This window comes from Tenrec ecaudatus, chromosome 17 (assembly GCF_050624435.1).
Source record: "Tenrec ecaudatus isolate mTenEca1 chromosome 17, mTenEca1.hap1, whole genome shotgun sequence".
NCBI lineage: Eukaryota > Metazoa > Chordata > Mammalia > Afrosoricida > Tenrecidae > Tenrec > Tenrec ecaudatus.
The window spans coordinates 79,956,897-79,979,283 of record NC_134546.1 but is presented as its reverse complement, the minus strand read 5'-3'; the positions used below and the strand labels follow the sequence as shown (position 1 = coordinate 79,979,283).

At 41.3% G+C, this 22,387-nt stretch overlaps 1 protein-coding gene across 1 annotated transcript in view; it reads left to right on the top strand.

Moving 5' to 3' along the window:
- Positions 1–545: 545 nt before the first annotated feature.
- Positions 546–22,387, top strand: part of LOC142430533 (histone H2B.1/H2B.2-like) — a 47,156-nt gene continuing 25,314 nt past the window's right edge. Inside the window, exon 1 of the mRNA XM_075535586.1 lies at positions 546–734. Within this exon, the coding sequence (XP_075391701.1) occupies positions 546–734 (189 nt within the window). The remainder of the gene's footprint in view (positions 735–22,387) is intronic.

Here is a 22,387-nt window from a genome sequence, read left to right as displayed (position 1 = left end):
TCCCCAGAGAATATAAAAGGGGCCGGGGCTACCATTAAACTCTCTCTCTCCCTCCACGTGGACCATCAGCGGGGCAGAGGTGAGCATGTTACCATGAATTGTGACTGACTCCCATTCATTTCAATACTTCACTTCTATCTCTCATGCTCTCTATAACTTTACTATGATCTTTACTTATTATTGCTGTACAATTGCACCTACCGGACCCGTAATGATGTGTTAGGGGCTGGCTTCCCTTGACATATGGCACCCATTATGTGGAATCTTGTAGGAAAAGAACTCTTTTGAGTTATATCCCGTGTAACAATTGTACGGCCTCATCGGACTGTGAGGGTGAATCGAGACATTTTTTTTAGTTTATTTTTTAAGTGTTTTAGTCCGAGTGAGATATGGGTCAGGCAAAGAGCAAGGATACAGAGTATGGTATCACTCTTTGCCACCTCTTGAAGAAACAAAATGTAAGGGTAACAAAAAAGAGAATGAAAGAATTTCTTCAATTGGTAAAGAAATTTAACCCTTCTTTTCCGGAGTCAGGAACCTTCGATATGGAGATCTGTGAAAAGGTAGCCATTAACTTAAGAAAAGCTCATAGGGAAGGACTGAGCATACCCATGGCGACCTGGGATCTGTGGGTGCAGATTAAAGCAGTTTTGGAGCCCCTGCAGGGTGAGAGAACAAAAGATGAAGACCAGCAGAGTAGTGAGAAACCTGTAAGCTTCACAGACTTAAATCAGGTGAGAAGCAGGCAGAATGAGTTGCAGGCAGATGAGAAGAATTTAGGTGTAGCTAGGAAAATGAAGTTTGAATCAGGAGATAGCAGAGTAGAAGCATCTGCCCCACCAGAGTATAGCGCAGGGAATTACAATACTATCAAGCAAGCCAGTGCTGGAGGAGAAGAGATTAGATCCAAAGGAATGCAAATAGAGAGACTTAACCTAGCAGGTGAGGCTGGGAAAGTGAGAGGTGAAGCACCTTTGCTATCACCAGTGGAGAAGAGTATAGCTCAAGAAGCAGACTTAGAATTCAGAATGGCTTATCCTGTTAGAATTATAGACAGGAAGCCTGAGGAGCAGCACCCTGAAGGGAGTCAAGAAAGGCAGTATATTGCCTTTCCCTTTCAGTTGCTAAAAGATCTTAAGCAGGCAGTCAATGATTATGGCCCAGACTCACATTTTGTAATCAGCATAGTGAGGGCTTTAGCAGAGCCCGAGAGCTGGACGCCTACAGACTGGAGAGTTGTAGCGAAAACTTGCCTTTCCTCTTCAGAATCCTTGCAATATCAAATGCTATGGAAGGAAGCAGCCCTTGCACGAGCACGCAAGAATGCTGAGGATGGGATAGATATAGGGATTCATCAGTTACTAGGAGATGAGAATTATATTACAATTGAGTCTCAACTACAGTTTACTGAACAGACAATAGGACAGATACGTGAAGTTTGCTTAAATGCCTGGGAAAAGATAATTCCATCAGAAGAGAGAAAGCCGAATTACATGGCTGTAAGACAGTGGAATGATGAGCCTTATGCTGACTTTGTGTCCCATCTGGAAGATGCTATTTCCAAATGTGTGAAGAATGTCCAGGCAGTAAGAGACCTAGTGCATAAGCTATCTTATGATTTCTCTAATAAGCACTGTAAAAATGCCCTGTGCCCCTAACGGGAACAGGGCACGTTGCTGGATTATCTTAGGGTATGCAGGAGTGTAGAGGCAGAGGAACACAAGGGAGACCTCATGGCAGCGACCTTGGCAAATTATATTAGAAGAGAGTGCTTTAGTTGCGGAAAGACAGGTCATCTTCAAAAAGAATCCAGACAGCACAGGCCGATCAGCCTGGCCGTGAAAAGCAAACTGCGGCCTGCGCCAGAGCATGGGCCAGGGCCATCTAATTGTGGTTTAAAAGAATCTGAACTCTGCCCCTGCTGTAGGAAGGTAACTCATTGGGTGAGCCAATGTCATTCAAAATTCAACAATGAAGGGTTGCCCTTAGAAAAGGCTTCCCAGCGGGAAAATAGAGGAAGGAGCTTGACCCAAGTCCTGCCTAACAGAGAGCAGAAGGCAAGGCCTCTGCCCAACACAGCAAGAGAATCTTTGATTGGCAGAGATGGCAGGTATCTCCCAGCCTCACGGCAGGAGACCAGACCTAGCCAAACCAGCAAAACCCCAGCCTCTGTTCTCACTGCAGTGGGTTTGAGTAACCAAGAGATGGCTCAGAAGCCCTCACAGCAATTTGTTGATTCTAAAGAACAGGAGCCTCTTATTGAAAGAGTAATACAGTTGTTTTCAGGAAGTTTTAACCTAAGTACTCAAGAAATTAAAGTTGATACTGGAGTTGATCAGAGTTGCGAAGTAAAGCCAAAAGCTGTAATTGAATCAGAAATTATTAAGAGCGGTAATTCGGCTTCACTACCTAAAAGAACTATGGGATGTTTATTAGGAAAGTCTAATGTAAATTCTCAAGGTGTTCTGATTATTGCTGGAATTATTGAAAAAGATTATGAAAAAGTTAAGGCAGTGATGAATTCTTCTATATCATGGTTTGTAAAACAAGATCGCTTAAGCCAATTTTTGCTTCCATGCATTCCTAGAGTAAAAATGTATGTCTATCAGGAAAGAGTACTTGAGAAATCTGACCACCCTTTAAATCAAGGGGTCTTTTGGAATGTTGTGGTGGGGAAACAACAGCGTCCCCACATGGAATTAGAAATTGAAGGGAAAAGGTTTTTAAACTTTGGATGTAGGGACATTTCATTAGGGCATTCAGGAGGGCCTAAGACCCTCCTATTAACTTCCCCTAAATCAGGCTTGAAAGAATGAGTGAAGTTAACCAAGAGAGACAATTGCAAGATTGTAAAATCATCCAGTGTAAGAAGTCTGAAGGGCAAAGTGGCTTAATTGAGCCTGTAACCTTATCGGTAAGCTTGCAGGAAAAAAATGTCTGTTTGGTAAGTTACTTAAAGAACAGATGAACAAATTTATGAAGAATTATTTCGGTCTTTCAAAGTATGGTAAGAAGTTCTCACAATTTAGCTCTCTAGATTCCCTGAGAGCTGGAAGCCAAAGTTTACATATCAATGAAGGCTATCTGACCAGCCCTCATACTGAGTCAAGACCTAGCAAGTTAACTGAGACTGCTAGCAATGCTTTGAAATCTGAAGTGTTAAAACAGAAGGGGGAGAAGAGGAATCTTATGTGTGATAAAGTTCATTTAGTCATTTTAACCAAAAACTTTTTCTCCTTACTAAAAGGTAATAAAATTAGGGAAGATAAACATGTTTTCACTTCTAGAGAGAAAACTGATCCTAAGAAATCCGAAGATGATGGAAACCGCGTTTGGGATCCAGGTTCATTTACCTGGAGAAAGGGTTAGGCATTTATATTTTTACAGAATAAAGCTGTTGGACTCTCCTTAAAAGGACGCAACCACTTTTGGAGAAAGATGGATAAGAAAGAGATGGAGAAGCCACCCAATATTCATCATAATTCATTTTTCAGGTTAATGACACCCCGAAGAGAGGGGCTATTTATATTTTCACAGGCAAAGGCGATAGGTGGATTTCTCTTCAGCCAGCAAGGCCCAGAAGAGAGCAGGGAAGCTGATGTGTGACCTGACCACCCTGTCCTGTTACTGAAGTTATTCAAAACATCAAGGAGACCTGGCAGATTCCTAAGAATGGCAATTGCTGACCGCTGAGATATTTCTTCCGATGCTGATGCTGTCTAAGAAACTTTGGGACTCTATCATAACTGAACATTTTATACAATAGTGACTGGACTATTACTGCAGACTTTTGCTAAAAGATCAAGATTTTGGACTTGTCAATGTTATAATGTGATTGGAGTATAACTGATTTCTGTGTAACTCCTTACCTATATAATGTAACATTGCATGATTGGTATCTGATTAGGAAACATTTGCCAGGGCTTAAGGGAAACATTTCATTGGATGTTGATCAGGTTAAAAAGGATATTTTTATACATTGAAAGACAGGCTTGAGGCATCTCCTGGCTCTGATATAATTAAGCAACTGGTGAACGACATGGAAGGATTGGGCCCTCGTGCTTGGGTTCAAAGTATTTCTCATAGCCTGGGTCCCAGCCTAACAGTGCTGCTCATTATCACAATTTTTGTCCTGGCTATCATGTGTTGCTTCTATAGAAAGCTAAGGCGTATGAAGGAGAATCATACGGCCTCTATGGCACTTTTGAAGTTCGCGCATAAGGCAAATACCATGAGGAGCAGAGAAAGGGGAGAGAGTGTTTAAGGATGAATCCTTCATTGTCTCGCAAAGAAGCCTGGAAGGCTAGGTTTCTGGTGGTAGGTGGGGGGGACCCCTACCCTTGTGAGTAATAGGTAAGTCCTAATCACATTCTCATGGCACTGTTCCTCAATTTACCTTCCTATATGGTGCTGATTTGAGGTTGTCTCTTACAAGCACATAGCTGGTTGCTGTGTGGCCGGCAGCTTTGACTATAGACGCAGACATTCCTCTTTGGCTTTATTTCTTCCCGCCGCGGTATCCAACTTCTCATATTTTCTTCCAATAGCAATTGGGCATAAAGGGTATTTATCCCCAGTGCCCGGATTCAAAATGTTTCTATTAAGCCTGGATTTTTGGCTATATTAATTGGATCATGAAGTTTTGCCTTGACAGCTTTTAATGTATAGAAAATAACCACGTCGCCTATGTCGCTTTTGAATTTTATATATGAGTTACAAGGGGACTTGTGGGGAGATGTCAAAGGCTTACAGACATCCTCCCCAGAGTAGTTAGTCACCAGACTACAGGGTAGGCCTCTAGTGCAGTTAGTCAACCAGACTATATGGCAGGCCTCACTCCCTGCTACTGGGGACAATAAACTATTCCTCCTTGAGGCCTGAGACCAAGCTTTCACACCCTACTGATAATGGTTCCTATGCAGATCTAGGGAATAGGTCAAAGTTAGGCCGCATCCTGAACCTAGGATCCCTCCCCTTCCTATTGCGTGTATATCCCTAGACCACCCCCTCTCATTACTACATTACCTATAGGACAGCCCCTTCCAGTGATGTACGTCCTTACCTGTAATTAGGGGGCTTGCATGTCCCCAGAGAATATAAAAGGGGCCGGGGCTACCATTAAACTCTCTCTCTCCCTCCACGTGGACCATCAGCGGGGCAGAGGTGAGCATGTTACCATGAATTGTGACTGACTCCCATTCATTTCAATACTTCACTTCTATCTCTCAAGCTCTCTATAACTTTACTATGATCTTTACTTATTATTGCTGTACAATTGCACCTACCGGACCCGTAATGATGTGTTAGGGGCTGGTTTCCCCTGACAATGGTGCATAAACTCTGTTTTACTTTGTTATGTAGTAAGTCCCTCACAGCCACTCAAGGCTGCTTCCAGGTTGCTGCCTGATCGAATCCCAAGTAGCACTGGTGCTGGAAACAGAGTCCCCTGGTGGGACAGGTGAGAGTGAGGGTCTGTGAAGGCCTCACCATCTGAGGACCAGACTCCTACATCTCACCTGGGCCAGGTCACCGAAGACATAGGAAATAAATATTAAACACCTATCTGTCAGTTAATATCCTGTGAAGGATTCCATATCTCCCTGACACTGACCCGATGGGAGACCCAGCACCATGAGGATAAAGAGGAAGGAAGCAGACATTTCTGGAGCAAAGTCACCCTGATTCAGCAGTCACATGTGTCCCCTGATGGGGAGGCAGCATTTAAACAGGAAATCACGTGAGCGATTTTCCTATGAGTGTCAATGGCTGGGTAAGGTCTGGAGACTGTGAACAGCTCATGGAAACATAGGTCCTACCACTCCAAAAGCTATTTTCTCCAAGACTCGCGCCTGTGCATGTGGGACCAAGACAGTTAGCAGAGATGGAGGTATTTGGACGCCTACACATAGGCTCAGTTTAGTGTCTTCCCAGATGGAAGTGTTCGCTCTCTTAAGTTAGCCAGGGTCCAGGTTTATCAGTATTCTTTGATGTGAAACATATCCAATTTTCATTCACATTTCTTCTTTCATTTTTTCATTGTGAGATCTGAGAGCTATTCACACACCAGGAATCCTCTCCACTGAGGACAAATCATTGAATCAAGCAAGCAAATCAACAAGCAAGCAAATAATATTTGCTCCCAAACCAAACTCACTGTCAGAGTCTTTTCAGAATCACAGAGACCCTGTATGGTTAATAGAACTGTTCTGTAGGATTTTTGGTAGAGTATCACATTGTATAAATACAATCTGGGTCAGATAACCTCCTATTCCTGACAAGGACTAATTAATTATTTTAAATCCATGAACTTTCATTCAATAACCAGATACTTAACTCAAAGTGTCACTCATGTATGCATACCTCTTTCCTAGGGGTCTATATTGCATGGGACTATGCTGTCATGTTGAGGATTAAGGAGGCCATGAAAATAACCATGGGTCACGGCTTTCAATCACATTATATGCAAGTCAATGCTAGACAGTGGTGAAAGAGGACTGGAGTAGTGCTTCATGCACCTTGATGATAGTGTGGGTGAAGTATATTGAAAATACCATGCAGTGTCATAAAAATAAACTGATCTGTCTTAAATGGAAGCACACCAGAGACTTTCTTTGGAGCAAGAGTGGTGGTACTTCACCTCACATACTTTGGTCAAACTATGAGGAGAGAGCAGTACCTGGAAAAGACTCCATGCTCAGTAAAGTCGACGGTCAGTGAAAAAGAGGAAGCTCCTCAGTGGCATGGATTGATTCAACAGGTGTAGCCATGAGATCAAGCATAGCAAGTGCGATGATGGCACAACATCAGTCCGTGCTCTGTTCTCTTGGTCACAGTGTTGATATAAATTGGAACAAACCCAAAGGTAACTTAATAAACAAAAATATGTCAAAACACACAACAGTACTCCTCACAGGCTCTTGTAGAATAACAGTTCTCAGGGAGTGGGGGAGGCAGGGGCAGATGAATATGTAATGTCATGTTGTATAAACACACAACAAGAGGAAGTGGGTCCCAAGATACCAATCTAACTCCTGCTGAGAAACAAAGGCGTGGGTGTAAGGGGCTGCATAAAAATGAAATGGGGAAGCTTTACTTGGAATAATCAGGGAGTGAGCCAGAAGAATCCCAAAGGCAAGCCCCTTAAGGAAAAAACAGTGAGGAGGGTGGTTTATAGTTTTAGGTATGTACACCACGAAAGAAATGTAAGGGATAGTGGTTATGTACCAATTTCACAGCAACATTCCTGAGTATGCATCAGGGTGGGGTTGTGACTTTTAAAAAGAGATGGGTTTTTCGTAATTCCTCCTTCTAAGTGTCTTCTGATTTGATTTGATGATTTCTGTTTCATGTTGACCTGAACTTGGGACTTTTCTTTCTCTGCAGGTTTGCCCAGTATATTTCAACATAACTGATAGTAGGTTGGTGGAATGGTATACTTTTCTAGAAAGAAATGTCTCAACAGAGTATCAGGAAGAAAAATACAGAATAATTATCAGCCCTATGTGAGGTATGTATATTTCATCATCGTGTGTCAATATGCCATAGCCCAGGGGAGGTTCCTTGGGCAAGTGTGAAATTTACGGTATTACATCATTGTTCTTATTTTGGAATCTGATTTTTCTTGACTAATTTATTGGTAGTAAATACATACTTGTCACCAAAGATTAGCTACTAAATTAATAAAAATAAAATTTCCTTAACATGGCAACTCTATTTCCATGTATTGTTGCTTCTATATTCCTCTCGCTCCGTCTCTTCCTCTATCCTTCCCTCATTCCCATCTTTCTTTCCTTCCTTTCTGGATGTAGCAGTGATTGATAAACAGCCTTGAGAAAAATGTGCATACTATCTCATCTTCCATCATTCCTGTCAAAGAGCAGAAGGGTTTCTGTTAAAAATTAAAGAGTTTATTTTGGTAACCAAACAATCAAGGATTGGCAGTAGTACCTCTCAGGATTCACAATGAAGAGCAGAGAGAGAAATGGCTCCATGAGCCTTGCCTTTTGAGTTCTTGGGTCTCTTGCTCTCTGATGGTTAGACCAGGGTGCAGCTGCCTTAGCCAGTTCCCTGTTTCAGCTGGCAAGGTTCACTTCCTGAAAGACCTCACTGAGAAGAAGCCATATGTACCTACCCTGATGCACCCCTGGGTGCTGAAGCAGCTATGTGGAGACCCATGCCAGCAGTGTGATGCTTACATTCTCTCTGATTTGGCTTTCCTCCTGTAGTCAGCGTCATTGTGTGTGTTTTGTGAGATGGAGGAGGACTTTGTAGATAGGTATCCGACACATGGGCTAATGTTGGACTTGTGGGCTTGGACAGCACTGGGTTGGGAAGCTTTCTTAATGTAAACTTACCTTTTATATAAACCTCTCTCTTACACATATGAGTTTCTGTGAATTTGTTTCTCTAGTTTACCCAGACTTACACCGTATGTTTCCTATATGTCTATGAGGTCAGTAAATTGTGTTACCCAGATTTATTAGCCAAATAATCTTTTGAGTTGTTCTGTAAAACCCAGTGGGGCATATTTAACTCTATTACTGTAAAATTATGTATTTCTCTCCTTAAGTCTATAAGAGTTTGATTAATATATCTTGAGGGTCTGCCACTGAGTGCGTATATATTTATTATTATTATTATTTTTTCTTCTTGCTCTTTTGTTCTTTTTATCATATAATGCCCTCATTTGTTTCCCATTAAGGATTGGGCCTTGAAGTCAATTTTATTATTAATTTTTATTCCTAGTACTCCATTTTAAAATTTTCACTGGTTAATATTGCTTTTTATTGATTTTTGTTGCCATTTTCTTGATATATTTTCTTCTATCTTTCATTTTTAGATTATACTTTTCTTTATGTCTCAGATGTGTTTCTTGTAAGCATAGAATTATGAATCAAGTTTCCTTATCCATTGTGCTTCTCCCTGCCACTTTAGAGGTGCATTGAAACCATTTACATTCCATGTCATTATGCATTGGGTTATCTTTGTGGAATTATTGATTTTTCCCTCCCTTTTTCTGCTCTCAGTTCATTTTATATGTTTTCTCTTAATTTTTGTTTTTGTTAGGATTTTGTAAGTCTGTATACTCTGCACTTGTTTTTCTTAATGCTTTTTTTCATTCTTTCCATTTTCCTTGAGAATCTTAATAATTATTTACTTCCAAACAATAATATTGGCATAGAAACGTTTTTGAGGTCATTCTAAGGGATGTTTATTGAATAAATACACATTTGTGAGTATTTGTTAGAATGAAAAGTTTCAAGATACATTAGAGTGTGTGGAGAAAATTTCCAGTCAACATGAGAATACATTTTTGCATTAACTATTTCTAATTTTGACTACAAATGCTACTAGTTAGTATCCCGGAGTGTAAACTGAGATCTCATCAATACTTATTACTCTGAAGTCTGCCTTTGGATAGACGTTGAAAGACAGACAAAGCCCAATCCAATGAAGAGAAGGCAGATTTCAGTGCACGAAGTTTCCCAAGAGTCACTGTGTACGGTGTCCCTAGAGAGGTGCTGACAAGGTGGGGAAACCACAACTTTTGAGAGGAAAGCATCACTGACTTCATTCCCTGCCTGTGCTGAAAACAGGGCCTAAAGAGCATTCTGAGAAAGTAGTTTACAATTTCCTCCTCTTGTGACACATTTACTATCTTTTGGAATCAAAGATGTCCTTCCAATGAGCTCTCCCTTCATTGTGACTCCAATGAATCATCTTACTAATGACTGTGCCCACCAGACAGGTCATTGCAGTTCACCCCTTCCCGGTGTCAGAGGTCTCTCTATGCCTGGAATACTGTGCATCCAGGGAGACAATGTGTAGCAAGCATCACTAAGGACACGTCAAAAATTTAGCCCCAGAAATCACCACAACTATTTTCTGAGACATAGAGATCATTAGTCATTCTCTGCCAAGAGTGCATAGAGAACAATTCAGAAAGAAACCTTCACAGACCTGATCCTGGGCAGTAGGAGGTCACTGAGCTCAGTACATTTAAAATCATGCATTGAATGCATGAATCTGGACATGACTGCATTTCATTGTCAACAGGTTTTGAGTAACAGATAAGGTGAGAATTACCATGATAACCTGTTTTCAAGAAGGAAAATGGGTTCTATAGGATGAAAATGAACTATTAGAGTCACTTACTATTTGTACTACAACCAGAGAATACTAGTTCCTCCTTTTAAGCCAGCAGTGAGAAAAAGAAAAACTGTCCGTGGAGATGCTGACAGCTGAGAGAGGAATCCCTCATTCCAACAGGAAATCCTCCCTGTCATTCATTTGTGCCTGTCTAGGGCTGAGCTCTGTGCTTAGTGGGTCCTGCGTGCCCCCTGCTACCCAGTGTCTTCCCTGCAGGGGAGGTTTGTGTCTGGGCTCACACTGACTTCTCCTCACTGTAACTCTTGCACAGTAATACAGGCCATGTCCTCAGCAGTCATGGAGCTCAGCTGCAGGGAGAACTGATTCTTCGATGTGTCTCTGGTGATGGAGAGTTGGCTTTGGTATGATGGGCTAAAATATGTATTACCATTAAAGCATGTGTCCCAACCACCGCAGCCCCTTCCCCGATGTCTGGCGCATCCAGTTCCAGCAGTAACCACTACTTGTGATGGACAACCCAGAGACAGAGCAGGTGAGGGACAGCTTCTGGGAGGGCTTCACCAGTCCTGAACCTGACTCCTGAAGTTGCAACTGGGACAAGACACCTGCAAACAAAAAAGATGGTTCTAGTCATTCACTTCAAGTCACACCCATCCCCATAGATTCAAGTCAGATATCTGAATCTCCCACCTTGGGGAACTGTCACCGGGTACAGGAGAACACACAGCAGTAGCATCTTTAGACCCCAGCTCTGCTTTCCCAAGAGACCTACAGCCCTTTCCCAGCCCAAGGGTGAAATTTACCCTAGTGCCTGAAGAATGATTTGCATGTGACGGAGTCTAGTCCTTATAAACAGAAAGTGATAGAGAAAGACAACCCTCTACCTTCTGATCCGAGCTTAGGGTAACTCTTTGTTTGAACTCATATGCCTGATAGTCTATAATGAGAGAGCACATGACCTAAGCGGTGTGTATTAAAGATCAAAGGAAAACCCATTATTTATGAGTTCAATATTCTCTCCCTCCAGCCCCTCACGGTCCCTGCCCTGCCTTGGGCTCTTGTATGTCCTGTGCCTCAGAGAATGGACAGGATATCATTTGTTGAAAGCATCAGATTGACACCAGGGTATCGTCATCACCCACAGTCTCCATACATCTTTGCTTTCCACACCAACACTTCTTTATGAATCTCTTCAGTCTTCAGGGTTTTTTTTTTTTTTGAGCCACTGCCATCACCAACTCCAGCACTCCTACAAACAACACATCTCAGGTTTTGATAACTAAGACCAATCTTAATGTAAATAAAGAGATTCAAGTGTCATAAGGTCACAGGGAGGAGGTTTCCAACTGGAGAATGTTGGCCCCAGAATAGAATAGTTTCAACTCTATAACATCTAATTGATGCAAGACTGTGAGATAAGAGATCCCTGGTTTGCCAGAGCACATCCAAAATTCTGGGAAAACCAGTCAGGAGATCAAGTAAAAAGATACAACAGAGCAGTGAGTGGAAAATCAAAGTTAACGGGCAGAATAAGAATAACAATATTTCAGGTTTGAACAAAAAAACATCTGCTTGAGACCCAGCAGGCACCCTGGATTAAAATATTATCTATCCAGGCAAATAATCCTCAAAATTAGGGATGACCATAGACACTATTTAAAATGTCCCTTTCCCAGGGGACACTGCTGCATCTAAAATGTGAGCATTTCCAACCAAAGTCAGCCTCTCCATTTGTTCCCTGGACACAGCCCCTGATAACTATTCGGGGATGTGATCTTTGAGTCTATTCCCTAGACTCAAGGAAAATAGCTCATCTTACTGACTATGTAATCTGTGGGACGGTCTCTGAACATGCAGTTTACAAAGCCATTCCCCATTCAGATTCCTTCCTCATTTTTCTCCCTCATAACAAAGATTATTTTCCTCAGATTAGGGTTGTCCATACTCATTTTCTGGCCAGTTATAATATTTTTTAGATATCTGTATAAATATATGTATCAATGATGTTAGGATCTGAGCACATGCTTGTGGTCACCTGGAATTCTCTGGCCCAGAATTTGCAGAGGGGAATCAGCCATTGCTTTGCAAAAAAGAATCATAAATTTCACCAAAATCCAAGAATTCAAGCACAGGACATTATCATTGATCATTTGGAGGTCATTGAGTTAGTTTACTTTTCAAATGCAGACTAATATGACATCACTTTGTCGTCATTTCAGGAAACTCCCCTCATAGCATCTGTACTTCTTGTTGGCTGACCAGTTTTAAGTTCTCTCCTGTGACGTAGCTGCACATTAGTCTGTTACCTTCCTGTCTGACTGTGACTGCATGGTCATCTCAGTTCATTTCATGACAGTGGTTAGTATGAAAGTGCTTCAGTGTCACCTGATGACATTAACTGTCTGCACATAACTTTCATGTCAGGTCTACTAAACATATCCTGAGTGAGCTCATGAGTACTCCCTGAACTATCCAGCGACATTTTGGCCTCTGAACTCAGATGTACTGGGCTTGTTTTCCAGTGCACCAAACATGGGGTTGATTTGGTCAATCATTTACTCAGATGCACTAAGTACCTCAATATTCTGGAATGTCAAAATGATCTAAAATATGTTCAATGGAATATACAATGAAATTTACACTGGCTGTGTTCAGTTAATTGGTAAATAAGAATAAAGCTTTGCAGCTAAGAATTCTAATTTTGTTTCTGTTTTTTTCTGACTCTATGTCTAAGAAATGGCATGGAGGAGATGGTTCCATTCCATATCTTATCTAGTGCCCAATTGAAAAGCTCAGCAGATGAATGGAGCCTTTTCTTCCAAGATGCCTTTGTCTTAAGTCTGGCATGCTGGCCTGGTTGTAAGATAGGAATGCAGACAGGGCTGAGGTCCAGGCCCTTGTTATAGCACCTGGATCTCTCCTTTGGACTGAGTTTTCCCCCAACATGGTGCTTGGGTGTCTCCTGAAAGTAAAGAGTAATAAAATGAAAGTTACATTAAAATTTATTGGTTTTCCCTTATATTTAACTTAAAATCATGAGATGAAATTATTTAAATTAGCATGGTCTCTAAGAGCTGACACATTAAAAATACTTTGGGTAATTATATACACTCCGCCCCACAAGGGAAAGTGTAGAGCTTCACTCAGGAATAAGCACCTCTCCTTGCTTCAAGCTCAGGAGCATATTATTCCAAGGGCCCCAAATATGTCCTCTGAAACTAATCATTTCTTCTGTCCTGATTCCAAGTCAGTGGCTTAGGATGGTAGCAGGATTTAGGCCACCAGTTTTTTAGACCCACCTGCCAGCTCTGATGAGCAATTATGGCTTGAGGTTACCACTATGCTCTTGCTGGTCTACCCTGGAGTGAGCAAAATGTAGGGAAATCTTGACCATCCTATATCCTCTCCTCCTTATATCAGTTACTGGGGACAGGGTTGCATCAGAGCTGACAGGTCCGTCAGCTTTGCCTTGTTCCCTCTGCATGATGTGCCTCCATGTGTGACTTTTAGTGTTTGATACAAATCACATATCTAGAGAGATCCTCAAGGGAAATGGTGAGCTAGAGAGGAAGCCCCTCACACAGACAGGAATTCAGCTTTTAACTCCTCTCTGTTTGGTCTGCTGGAACTGAGTCCTGGGTCTGAGGGCCCTCAGCAATCATTGTAGTCCAGTATCCCACTGTATGGGGATTTATGTATAATCGTTTAATGATTCCCTTTACTGTGTCTCTCTTTTGGTGATACAGGTTATGTCCTTAACTTTGAGCCTGACTATTTGAATATGGAGAATTTTCTTGTCATTGTCTCTGGGGACTGCCAGTCAGGCACCCACTGAGCTTATGTAGGATGTAGTACCAACATTAGTACTAGTAATTGAGACCCACTGCAGGCCCTTCCCTGGAGCTGGCTGATGCAATCCATGTCATAACTGCTGCTGGTAAATGCAGAGACAGGACAAGAGAGACAGGAGAGTGTCAGACATTGTTTAGTCGGCCTTGGGTCTCCCCCAGACTCTACCAGCTGCTCTTTACCCTAGACATCTGGAAACACAAAGACATCCTGTCCAGGAAACTATCACACATATCCACTGTTTATCTTGTTCACCATCTTTTCTTCCTTTTTTATAATAGCCACCAGGGAAACTTAGGTCAGCAAACTCCACTGGGACTTGTGCATAATCACACCTGCTCAGTGAATGGGGAGACCTGGGCAGCCCATGGCTGAGCACTCTCGTTCCTCGAGTTTAAGGGTTAGGCTAGGCTGCTCTTCATCAGCAGACTAATGCGCTCTTTGGGAGATGCTTTTATTATAAAGATATCTGAGGGGAAGGTGTGAGTGTCCTGGGGCAAATAGCTGGTAATTATAGTGTTTGGGAAAACATGATTATACGAGTTTACTGCACTTATTAATCCACACAGACACCAAGAGGAACAGAGGGAACAGTATTTCCTCCCATAACACAGCTCCTGTCATCCATAAGATAATTGCCTAAGTGTACAAGCGATTGACACCAAAACAGGATGTCATGGTCACATGTGGAAAACTACTGTAACTTGGTGAAAAATGTGTGTGTGGGTTTGCGCGGGGGAGCAGGGGATGAGGATGAGGGAAGAAAAAGAAGTTCTATCCTGGAAAGGGTCAGAAATTTCTCCCGGGCCCATAATTCCCCTGAGGGAGAGAAATGGATACTTTTAAGGTCCCAACCCAGACTTTGGTTCATGGTGCTCCCTTAAAAATGATGCAAAGTCAGAAGATTAGATTAATCACCACTCCCTTTAGCAAAGCCCCATCACAAAACTAACAATCATCAAATATAATAACCCTGAATGCACCTGAGAATGCTGGAAAGGCAAGTGAGGTTTGGGGATTTTTTATGTTTGTTTCTGGAGAGTGAAAAGCCAAGCAAAAGAAACAAAGAAAGAACTTCAACTCCGATACCCACAGATTGAACCTCTAATAACATTCCCTCCTCTGAATTTGGCCTTACAATTTGAAATCCTTGCATCATATTCTGAAGCCCATGGCTTTGGGTTACCAGTCATCTGTGCCTCCCATACCAGGATATCCCATCTTTAAGTCCAATGGAATATTTCCATTCCTTTAATAATAGCAAAGTAAGTTATACTATTAAATTGAGCTGAGCTAACCCTACGCTGCTGCTGCATTGCAAAAGTTATTTGGTCTTTCCCCTTTCCTGCTAAATGCCCAGATGTCCCCATCCAAGGTGGATCTTCCATTGAAGCACTATTTTCATTTTATATTTTTGAGATATAAATGTCATAGAGTAATAAACATTAGAGTCATGTAACAACATTGCCTGGGGCATCATATGAAATGATTGCCTAATCTGAGAAGAGGTGTCAGACTCTGAGTTGATGTTTATGCTGATAGTGGTCTCATGCAATATTTGTCCTTTTGAGATGGACTACTTTAACTCAGCATAGCGTTCTGTAGGTCTGTCTGTGTAGTGATGAGCTTCGTCGGTGTTACAGTATTTCCTACACATATATAGTATCCCATTGTGTGTAGGTACCAAAGTTGCTTTATCCAATCTTCTATTCATTGGCTTTTGGTTATTGCCAATTTCTTGATATTTTGAAGAGTACTTTGATTAACATGGGCGTTCATATTTCTATCCTTAATTTGTCATCTTAGTATATCCACTAAAAGCATTGCTGCAGTGCATGTAATGTATTGTCCCATTTGTTTGTGGTATCACCATGTCACTTTGCAAAGTAGTTGGACAGAACTACCAGCAGCATTGTCTGAGAGTTCCAATCTCTCTGCTTCTTCTCCGGTACATTTACTTCTGTTTTTCTTTCTTTTCATGGGCTACCATTTTCAGTGTAAAATGATCTATCTACTTTCTTTCGAATCTGCATCTTCTGTATGTCTCATGATCATGAACATTTTCTATGGTTGCTGCAAGCCAAGCACTCACTAGATCAAGAACATTTTTAATGTGTCTATTTGACATTTGGATGCCTGTTTTGGTTAACTGTCTAGGTATAATATTTTACTGCATTTATTGTTGAGTTATTTGGGGTTTTTTTCTTATTAAAGTCTTGCATCATTCTATATATTTTAGAGGTATGTAATTGCCCCTGTGTCATTGGTCATGATTATTTTCCAGTCCAGGAGATAATTATTAATTCTCTTATTGAATTATTTTGATGTCAGTTCTGCCAAAGGCACTATATAATTTTAATGCAATCCCGATACAAGTACCCTCATCTTTCTTCAAAGAAATGGAAAAAATGATTACCAACCTCATATGGAGAGGGAAGAAGCCAAGAATTAGCAGAGAACGCCTCAAAGAGGACACAGTGGGAGGGATTTCTTTACCTGACTTTAGCACATTCTGTATAGCCACAATTGTCAAAACCACATGTTACTGGGACAATGACAGATACTCAGACCAATGGAAAAGAACTGAAAACCCAGAAATAAAAGCATCAGCATACAGACAACTGATCTTTGTTAAGGGCCCCAAAAATATCAAATGGGAAACAGATGCCTTCTTTAACAAGTAGTGCTGGAAAGAATGAAGCATGGCCCTTATCTCACTGCATGCACAAGAATAAACTCAAGGTGGATCACAGACCTTGAAGTTAAACCCCAAACTATTAGGGCCATCAATGAGGGAATTGGGACCAACTTGAGAACTTTGGCTCAGGGAATACACAGGCTATCAGAAATAGGGAAGGACACAAACACAGAGGAGGCACAAATTGACAAATGGGATATACTGAAGATAAAACACTGTGGACATCTAAAGAATTCACCAAGAGAGTAATAAGAGAGTCCATGGACTGGGAAAACATCTTTAGCAATGACACATCAGACAAAGGCCTTATTACTAAAATCTACAATACTCTGCTAGCTTCTGAAAACAAAAACAAAAAATAGCCCAATTAGAGGTGGGCAAAGGACCTGAACAGAAGTTCCATAGGGGCATAATTCGGAATGGCCAACAAACATATGAGAAAATGTTCCCGATTTTTAGTCATAAGAGAAATGCAAATTAAAACAACAATGAGGTACCACCTAAAACCCTGAAACGTAGCCCAATTCAAAAAATCAGAAAGCAAAAAGTGTTGGAGGGGCTGTGGGGAGACAGAAACTATCATCCACTGCTGGTGGACGTGTAAGCATGTACATCCCCTATGGAAATCAATTTGGCAATATCTAAATAGATGGAAATCAAGCTACTATATGACCCAGCCATCCCCCTACTAGGCATATACCCAAAAGAGGCAAGAAACAAACCAAGGCCAGACATATGTGCTCCAATGTTCATTGTGGCACAGTTCACAAATGCTGAGTTGGAAACAACCCAAATTTCCATCAAGTGATGATTGGATTAAAAAGCTGTAGTATATGCATACAATGGAGTACTATGCATCACTAAAAAGCAGTGATGAACATATAAGCACAATGCTGCATGGGAAGTACTGGAGGAAATCATGCTAAACAAAGTAAGTGAAGCACAAAAGGACAAGTACCACATGAGTCCGCTGAGGTAAGCTTTAAAAAAAAATTAAAAGGCCTAGGACAAAAGCTACTGTATACAAACATTCCTGGGGTGAGGACCAGGTAATATGGCAGGGACCAGCCCAAATACAGGAGTACACATGGTAGACACCTAAAAAATAGCTGGGCAAAAGGAAAAAAAGTAATAAAAATGAAATGGGTAGCGGGGGCACAGGGCACTAACCCACCCAACGGGAGGGTGTGGTAGTTATCTCCACAGGGAAAAAGGAACCAGACTTCAACACAGTGCTCCAAGATGTGATTGCAACATGTCGGCTGATGGTGCCCGACTATCAAAAGAAATAGTGTCTGCGGTCTTAAAGGCTTAAAGATAAACAAGCAGCCATCTAGCTCAGAATCAACAAAGCCCACATGGAAGAAGTACACCAGCCTGTTTGATCATGAGATCATGAGGTGTCGAAGAGATCAGGTATCAGGCATCATCTGAACAAAACATCTTGCCACAGTGACTGAGATGGTGGGGAGTGCAGAGTGAAGACCCAAAGCCCATTTGTAGGCCACTGGAGATCCCCTTACAAAAGAGTTTCGGGGAGGAGACTCAGGGTGTGATGTAGCAATGATGAAAAATACAACTTTCCTCTAGTTCCTAAATGCTTCGTCCTCACCCCAATTCTACCTTGCAAGTCTGGCTAGACCAGAGAATGTACTGTGGTACAGATAGGAACCAGAAAGACAGGGAATCTAGGGTGGATGATCCCTTCAGGACCAGTGGTGTGAGTGGTCATACTGGGAGTGTAGAAAGAGAGCGGGTTGGAAAAGGGGAACCGATTACAAGGATCTACATGTAACCTCCTCCCTGGGGGATAGACAACAGAAAAGTGGATGAAGGGAGACATTGGATAGGGAAATACATGACAAAATAATAATTTATAAATTATCAAAGGTTCATGAGGGAGTGGGGAGGAGGGGGAAAGAATGAGGACCTGACGCCAGGGCCTTAAGTGGAGAACAAATGTTTTGAGAATGATGAGAACAATGAATGTACAAATGTGCTGTACACAATTGATGTATGAATGAATTGTGATAAGAGTTGTAATGGCCCCTAATAAAATGATTTAAAAAATGTGTCAACTGGTTTTTAAGAGCCTGTGGCATTTTGTGACCCCATGAGTAGTATTTCAATGTAGATTCTGAGGGAAGAGCAGAGACTCCTTTCAGGAGGACCACTAACTATGTATGTTGTAAGTGATAGTGAGACAGGGCATTTGGTAGCTGATAACTGCACAGGGAACCCCATACATATTGAGGTGATTAAATTGTCTATAGAAATCATAACTAGAACTATGTTCAGTGTGTTGTGACTCATAATGGCACCACTACCAGCCTGGCCTGAAACAAGGACATAAGATTTTCCATGTAAATTATGTGGCTATTATTTCTTGAAACCATTATTCCTGAGGTCATTTATATCTGATCCAGTGGGTTTCATAGTACTTAGCCCTATAGATCTGTTTCCTAACACTTTTGAAATAGTTTTACTCTCTAGGCACCAGGGTAAGTCTATATGTGGCCATGTAGCATTGGCACTTACCAATAGTGGATAATTAGGGTCAACGTTTTCAGATACAACAGTGCATACTCAGAAGTTCTGACCTTCAAGATCCTGGTTTTATTTTGTTGGGTCTCAACTTGGCCGAAAATTTTGTTATCAGCACTCCCACTTATTTCTTGAATATGTGCCTTAAATCTGTAAATGAGAAGTGTGACATTTCATCTACTGCAATCTCCCCATATTAAACCTACAAAATATTTTGGTCCTTTCCCCTGAAGGACAAATCACCTCTCCTCCCCCCCCAAACCTTCCCTCTATTTTATTCAACAAAACATATTATTGACATATTACAGTCTTGTCTCCATACTACAGTACATGATCATCTCTGGATTTATTTTATGGTTTTATTCATTTAAAACTATTTAATAGTGCTACAGGCATGTAATCCACATATCATACAATTCAGTAGTTCTCTCATAACAAGAGTTGTACACTCATTACTCAATCAAATTATTTTTGAATATTTACTCCCGCGTCCCTGGTTAAAGCACTTTTAAAATGAGCTGCGTAATCATCATCAGTTCTAAAGAGTGCTCCCTCCCCATCCTACATGCATCATTTCCTCCCTCAAAGCCTCCTCTCCCTAACTCCTACCCCAACCCCTACATCCCCGATAAACCCTTGCATTAGTTCTTATGTCTATGCTTCTACTCCTGTGCTTAGCAACCTGGAAAACAAACCGAAGCAGTATAAAGAGAAAAAAATTAAGTTGCAAGGATAATATAATAATATTACAGAGATAAAAATACAAATAGTTGGTAAGAAAGAAAAGACCAACGTGAATTGCTATGATTTCTGTATGAGCTGCCAGTAAAATGGTTTCGCGGGGAAATTGTCATACATCTGAGTGTAAGTTTGAGTCCCTGTCCCAACACTTTTTGATAAAGAGATAGGAAAGTGTCCAATGGGATGGTGTCTGTGTTTGAAATGAATTCACCTCTTTATGATATTTGGCTTTGGATCTATACATAATAGTGACTTTATTAGATAGAAACCAGGCTACTGCCAACAACACATTGCATCAAATTGGGGCTAACTCATTGCTCCAAGTTTACATTTGCAAACCCACAAGGGCTGCAGCGACCTGCCCAGCTCCTGGAACACAGGAAGGAGAATGGTGTGGGATGGAAGGAAGACACGAGACCTGATACAAGAAGCTGAGGCAGGTGGAGCCTTTTCTCTGATGAGGAAGGAGACTTCCCGGCAACTGCTGCGCATTAATTTATACAGGCACGGCATAAGGAATTTCATGGCTAGTCGAGGGGTGTGGGAAGCTGGGAAGAGGAAGCATAGTTGATCTGCAGATCATCATGCTTTGGCGGTTTTACAGGGAACAAGAGGCGAACTGTCAACTCTCATAGGTGAAGCACATGAGGTTTGTTGCATCCGCTCCTTGAGCTGTCAGCACCCTTCCATGCGGCCCTGCCTCAGCTAAAGGAAGTGATGATCCTGCCCTACTAGTCCAAGAAGTAGACAGTTTTGCCCCCAAGAGTTTGCCTTCAGCTTCTCCCAGCCTCTACCAGTTGCATCTCGCACTGGACACCTGCAAACATAGAGACATTCCGGTCAGCAAAACCCTCACACACATCCACTGTGTCTTCCACCATGCACATTCGCACGTGCTTGTTCTCTATGAAACCACTTCTTAACATAGTAACAAGGAAAACCAGATCAGCACTCAAAGGTGACTTGTGTTCATTGCTGATAATTGAATTTGGACACCTTGGAATTCCAGAGTTGAGGCACTTCTCCCAGGACTGGGGTGGTTTTATCAGCAGAAGGAAGGGTCACACCAGTAAGTGAAGTGCATGACACCTGAGAAGGTCATCACAAGAGCAGATGAAAATGCCCTAAGTATCATGGGGAGTCTCAGGGGTGTGGTTTATGATGAGCTGGGCTGCTGATTACAAAGCCAGCAGTTTGAACCACCAGTGGTTCATTGGGAGGAAGATGAGGCTTTCTGCTTCCACTGAGATTTGCAACCTACCACACCTTCAGGGGCAGTGCTACTCTGTCCCCTTGTGTCTTTGAGAAGAAACGACTCAATGGCAGTGATGATTTGTGGATGTGCTTTTGGAAGGACACTGCATTCTGGGTAAAATAAGTTATGTATAATTTTACTATACTAAACGGAGAGAACACATCACTTTATTGCATTTTTGAATAAATAGACAAAATGTGGGTAGAGGCACCATTACCATCTCAACTTTATAGGTGTAGAACTATAAATGAAATTCTTCAAATTTCAGCTGTGTATCCCCCAGAGACTCACCTCATGCTCTTTGTCCATGTTCTTTGAGCTTTTAGGGGAAAAAAGAAACAGAGAATTTGAGGTAGGCTACTTCAATGCTATAGGGTGAAATTTGTAAGATTTGCATATGAAGCTATCAGAGGACAACTCTTCATACCGAAAAGAATAGGTGAGCACAATGTCCCAAAGGGGAACAATTCCTCAGTTCTTCTATCCACACATGTTCCCATCATTGCATGTTTCCATTTTCTTAAAAATTCATAATGTGTTCCATGTGCTATTTCCTTAGTTTAAAAAAAAGTCTTTGAAGATTAATGATTTATAACAAAATTTACTCATCATAAGCTTCTGAGTTAACTTTTATGTCATTAATTTAACTGACCCAACAGATAGATTATACATCCCCCGTTAGCCACAATTATTAGTATTTTTACCCACACTTGTGCCTCTGGTCTTGGGTCACAAGACAGGTTTGTGATAAGACAGACTTTAACCTACTTTGCCATTTATGCTTCTTGCTTCTGCTGTCATATGGTTATTTCTCATTAAATAAAAATTTTAAATAACAGTCTTATGCTTCCTTAAAAATGACTTCATTGTTCATGCTTAGATCTTTGGGTACTTTTAGTTGTATGCCTGTGTGTGGTGGGTGGGAGACATGATCTGATACATGGATACATTATTCTGCACGTGGAAATCTAATTCTTACAGAATCATTTATTTAATCGTTACTTCACTTAAGAGGAATTAATACTCTTATATAAAATAAGTTTACCTCAGTTGTATAAGCATGTAATTTTTACTTTAAAATTACTCCATTGGTCTATATGGAGTTCCTCTGTGAAGGAATACACTCTATTCTGCTCACCAATAACAGGTGATTCACACTCACCCAGAGATGCCTGAGAGTACATCACTTA